At 42.1% G+C, this 5924-nt stretch overlaps 1 gene segment (V, D, J or C); it reads right to left on the reverse strand.

Annotated features, from left to right (window-relative positions):
* Positions 1-4678: 4678 nt before the first annotated feature.
* Positions 4679-5163, reverse strand: LOC132869459 (immunoglobulin heavy variable 1-46-like). The segment is given in 2 exon segments: positions 4679-4995; positions 5094-5163. Coding segments are annotated over 2 exon segments (357 nt in total).
* Positions 5164-5924: the final 761 nt, after the last annotated feature.

Here is a 5924-nt window from a genome sequence, read left to right on the forward strand (position 1 = left end):
GTACCTGGCCTGATGAGACTGTTGATGGGAGACTGTTAATGGTGGTGCAGGTGGGGCGTTGGTTGGTGCAGGTGTGTGTGCCTCCTCTCTGTGCTGTAGCTGGAGGTCTCAAAGGGGGTGTAGAAAGTGTTGAGAACATCCGGCAGGCTGTTTGTGGAGCTCATGGTGCTGGTCCTGAAATCTGTGAAGTGCTGCAGGCCTTGCCACATCCGCCCAGGGTTGGCAGTAGAATAGAAGCTGTCCAGCTTCTCTCTGTACTGCCTCTTGGCCACTGTAATGGCTTTCCTGAGTCCATACTTTGCCACTTTGTCCTCCATTTGATTGCCTGATCTAAATGCAAGAGAGTGAGCATGCAACATGCATCATACCTGACTGTTTATCCAGGGCTTTTGGTTGGGGAACTTCCTGATCTGTATGGTGGGCAAGATTTTGCAGACCCTCACATTTCTAGACCAGTGGCTCTGACAGTAGTTTCAGCTTCAAGATTTACAGAACAGTGCTTGTTCTAATTTGTTTTCATTTCTAAATAATTTACACAGACACTTATATCATGGATGCTCTACATAAATTGATTTAAAACATGGGGAGGAGATTTATCTGATGGAGAATGTGTGGCTTTTAACCCTTGTAAGGTCTTCGGGTCGGTGTTGACCCGTTTTCAGTTTTCATCTTAAGAAAATGATACAAATAAATATTTTTTCAAACTGAGATTCATTGGCCTTGGCTCATTTTCTGTGAGGAACATAAATCAGGAAAAAAAATAATTGACCCCCCCCCACATCCCCCCCTACACATTTGTATTACATACAGGGTCTTCGGGTCCACTGGACCCAGGGCTAGTTAAAGTGTGGAAATCATAGGTCCTGTGTACCCTCATTTCCCCTACCTCCTTTCTGTGTGTGTGTGTGTGTGTGTGAGAGAGTGTGTGTGAGAGAGGGGGAGGGAGAGTGTGTGTGTGAGAGAGGGGGAGGGAGAGAGTAAAGCAGGTGAATGATGAGCTTAGTGTGAGCCACCAGTGCTGTTCCCACACTAGGTTGCAACATTTCTTGCAACATTTCACCCTCTGCCCTGCAGGAAAGAATCTTGGGGAGACAGTATAAATATCTCGGTCAGTGTGGTTCCATACCACACAAGATGGCAAAGCGATTTTCAGTTCAAACTGCTTTGGAATTGATACTGGAAGAGACAGAAGGATTTGAAGATGATGCAGAGGAAGAAGTTTCAGAAAATGAGGATCATATTTCTGAAAATTCAGAGTCTGACACTGAGTTTGAAGAAGAGGATGAGCATCAGCCAGGTCCAAAAAGTAAAATAGCCTCAGGACCAGACCTTCAGCAGCCTGGACGATATGAGCGGCGAGGACAAGCCTCTGAACAGTTGGCGCCAGGACCAGCCTGTGTGGAGCCAGCCGTAGGACCAGCCCGTCAGCCTGCATCAAAACGAAAGAGAACTTCAGGACCAGCCCGCCAGCAGGAAGTCACAAGATCAGCCACTGAGCAGCCAGGCATAGGATCAGACTGTCAGCAGCTTGAAAATGACAACATATGGATGTCAAAATATGCACACAGTGAAACTCTGCTCCTCATGTGTGGTATAGCCTGGCATGAAAATGGCCGTGTTCAAAGGGCCTAGCAGTCCCAGCATTTTTCTGTCTACCTAGAAGACCCACATAGGGGCCATTTGGCCCGACCGCTTTTCCCCAATAGACTAATCACTCATTTTGTTATGGTAATGAGGCTGTTAGTGGCAGTGTGTGGGGTGAGGGGGTCACATATCACACACTTCACACTTCAGTGGTGAAGTCATGTTGGCTACTTCTGTGTGAATGTGAGAATGAGGAATAAAAACGCATTCTATTCTAAAATGTGAACATGTGAATGTCCCATGTGACCATAACGACTCATGTTACTGCAACCAGACAATTGTTTGATGGATAAATACCTCAGTGCACATGGACTATCGCTTCAGTTCCCTCAAGAATTTTGTGGTGAAAGAAGCTCCTCTCCAAGGAACGAAGATGCAGAGATTCAACATTCAACAGGCATTGTAAGATTTCATTTCTAAGCTGTAAGGTAACTAACAGCCACATTTCCAAAACAAAATGAATGTCTACAGGGAGGACTTGGGGCCAATTGGCCCTCTTGTGGGTTTTCTAGGTAAAAAGGCCAAATGGCCCCTCTCTGGGACTTCTAGTGTTAAATGTTGTTCAGGCAGATATAGTGTAAACTGACCTGATAAGGTTAAATTTCTGATGAAATAGTTCTGGGCAAACTTGCTTAATTTGTCAATTTGTTGATAATTGTCAGTTGTGGCTGTTTTATGATGCAATTCCTTATGTTTTTACATTTTAATAAAAAAATAAACAAAAACGAGTAGCATTTCTATTCATAATCATATGATTTAACACAGGTGAAGGGAACAAATGTAACAAGTTTTGTTTATATTACTTGAAAATGGGATGAAGTAAACATCTGCTGAGTATTTTAACAAAAAAAGGTTTCAATAGGTTGAATTAAGGACCCAAAAATGCCATGGGTCAACCCGACCCAGCAGCTACCCCTGTGTAACACAAAAACGAAGACCCTACAAGGGTTAATGGAACAGAAGCCTCTTTATCATGTACTATAATTTTCAATCCTTTAACTTTTTTATTCAAGGATCAGTGAAATAGGCAATCAGGATTAAATGCTGAATTTAGAATGATAATGATTATCAATGCTTGAGGATATTGGGATCATGATTGTGGAAAAATTCTACTACTCTTCAAAGTCATGACAAAATGCACTCACACTGTCTCACACATGATATACACACTCTGACTGGTTGAAGTGATTACTGTTCCCGAATGATATGACAGTATACCAAGTTCTTTTTCGTGATGTGATTATAATAGTGTGCAGAATGTGAAGCAATAATGGAGATGTCACACAGAGGTTTAAAATCTACGAGACAAACTACTGAAAAATAATTAACATGGAACTCTGTTGTAATTTGTGTGATTATTTATTTTTTAGTTTGACTTGGCTCTACAAGACATTTTCAAAAGAAGAAGAATAAGCCCTTATGTGGACACACGCACAATCAAGCACAGTGAAATTCATCCTCTGCATTGAACCCATCTGAAGCAGTGAACACACGCGGGGACACACTCACAGCAGTGGGCAGCCATACTACAGCGTGCGGGGAGCAGTTAGGGGTCAGGTACCTTGCTCAAGGGGAATTCAGCCCAAGGCCACCCCATGAAGACATTCTGTTACACTGGACACTGTGTGAAGTGTTTTTATACAGGGATGTTGTTAATTTGTCTCACTGTGGAGAGCGAGCACAATAATACACAGCTGTGTCTTCAGTCTGCAGATTCTGTCCTTGAATTGTTATTGTGTTAGTAGCAGTGTCTCTGGAGGTGCTGAACTTAGTTTTTAGTTTCTCATTGGAATGTCTCCTCCCACCAGTATAGAAGTGTCCCATCCACTCCAGAGTTTTTCCTGCAGGTTGTTGCATCCAAGACATACCTTCGCTCATGACTGACTATGAAACCTTGCAGTGGATGGAGAGACTCTGGCCTGGCTGGACTGTCATGGAAGCAGGCTGAGTCAGTTCCTCACCATGCACATCTGTGGAGGAAAACACATGGTGATATCTCATGCAATATATGCTGCACATTTATTGTTATTGTTGTAAATGAATGAATTTGATAAAGCACTCACAGGAAGCAGCTGCCAGCAGGAGCAGTAGAGATGGAGAGAACATGGTGTGTGTTGTTTGTACTGGGGTCTTCTCTGTTCTCCAACGTTTAACAGAGACCATCACATAAATAGATCGATATCCAGCCCTGATGCTTGTATTTGCTTATCTGCTGATGATGGGAGGACAACAGATTTAAAATTTATTTAATTCTTGAGGAAGATATTCATCTTATGGAGAATGTGTGGCTTTTTAATGGAACAAATCTTTGCCATGACAGAAAGTTCTTTACCAACTTCAATACCAGGTCAATAATAGAGGGAATTATACATACAGAGAAACTTGCAACAAGGATTAGATACTAAATTTAGGGCGATAATTATTATCTGTGCTTGAGGAAATAAATTACATGCCTGCCCACTTCTGCATTTATTTTTCTTTGCAATATTTTCTCACAAACTCTGTTGGTTCTTTTTCTCACAATATAAACACATTAGTCCTTGTAACCACAGTGAAGTGAACAAGGATGAAGCAGAAACATGTCACGCAGCATCACATGAGCTCCCAATACACTGCCATGTTCATGTTTCTGGTCTTCTGTGGCTCCCACAAGCTTCATATCTGACCACATGCTCCTGTGACTTTCTTACAGCTGATTCCCATCCTGATGCACACCTCAAGTTTGGGCTTTTCTGGCAATTATTTCTTCTTCTTTTTTTTCAAAATGAAACATATTTCCAGACACATTGTTGGACATAAGTCCTCTCTCAGTCCTTTTAATCTCTCAGTCATTTTATCCTCAATATGTGAGGCAGATGTTGTCGAAGTAGAGAAAGAGCGCCTCTCAGAGGACTTGAAGCAAAATAAAAAACAGAATGTTCATGAAGATGTTCATAATAAATGACTCTGGGGTTCAGTTTCCTGCTGAGGGAATATTTACAGCTCATGAGGATGTGCTTGTGTAAGTTTTTGTACAGCTCTAGAGTCTGTTGTATCAGTGTGACCTTCGTGCACAGTAATAAACAGCCGTGTCTTCGGCTTTCAGACTCTTCACTTCGAAGTACAGAATGTTTTTACTGGTGTCTTTAGTGATGGAGAACTGGCCCTGCAGAGACTGAGCAAATATTGTGCCAGTGCCAGTGCCAGTGTCAATGCGCCCGATCCACTCCAGTCCTCGTCCTGGTTTCTGACGGATCCAGTGCATGTAGTAGCTGCCCACTGAGAATCCGGAGACAGTACAGGACAGAGTGACTGACTCTCCAGGTCTCTTCACCACAGAAACAGAGGAGGTCAGGGACTGTCCATAAGAATCTGGAAGAGAAGAGTATAACTTGGTAATGTTATAATCTTTATCAGGACAGAATGGCTCTTTGTCCTCCCATTAATCTCATGAAAAATCTGAAACTTACATGAAATGAGTCCAAATAAAATACAATGTCTTAAAATCATCCTTCTCTGAGTTCTGTTTCAGCCAGATTTAAAGTGTGTGGGAGTGTTATCTATCACACAGCTCACTGGAAACTAGAAGAGCCAAGAACATGCTGTTTATACCCGAATCTATTTGAATAGGGAGTGTCCATGAGCACTATGGATGGATTAAACCCACAACCACAGGCTGCTCAGTGTAGAGATGAGTGGATGATTAGGAGGTTCTATGTGGAACTCGACAACAGAATGTTTAACAGTTAGAAAGAGTTGAGAGTAAAACCATTTTTAGAAGCTGAGAGCCCTTAATCATCCACAGAACCTTTAAACCATTAGAACGTCTCTGAATGGGGAAAAAAAGGATATGATTTTTTACAGTGTAACATCAAAGATTCACATTTCATAGGAAAAGTTTAAACAGGGGTTACGGTATTTGTATAAAATTAGACAAATCAATCAATTGCCTTATTTCAATCCTTATGAATTTACCATGAAATCAGGTTCTCCAGAACAAAGAGCCTTATCTACTGATCAACACAACACAGGTTGCTGATATGCTGTATGTAATTCTGTTTAATCTGAGGGTCATGATTCACAGCAGAATGTGAGAAGAACTAGATAGAACTTGACGCCAACCGCGTCGCTGGGGATGCCTCCGGCCGGTAGACTACACGCCTTATTAAGTTGTGATTTGGGGATGGATATTTGACCTCACAGTAGTCTTGACCTGGTGAAATTACTTATATTAGCCTTGGAGATATTGTGTTCACAAGGTTTTCGGACAGACATTTGACCTCACAGTGACCTTGACCTTA

The sequence above is a fragment of the Neoarius graeffei genome, chromosome 20 (genome assembly GCF_027579695.1).
Source record: "Neoarius graeffei isolate fNeoGra1 chromosome 20, fNeoGra1.pri, whole genome shotgun sequence".
NCBI classification, from domain to species: Eukaryota; Metazoa; Chordata; class Actinopteri; order Siluriformes; family Ariidae; genus Neoarius; species Neoarius graeffei.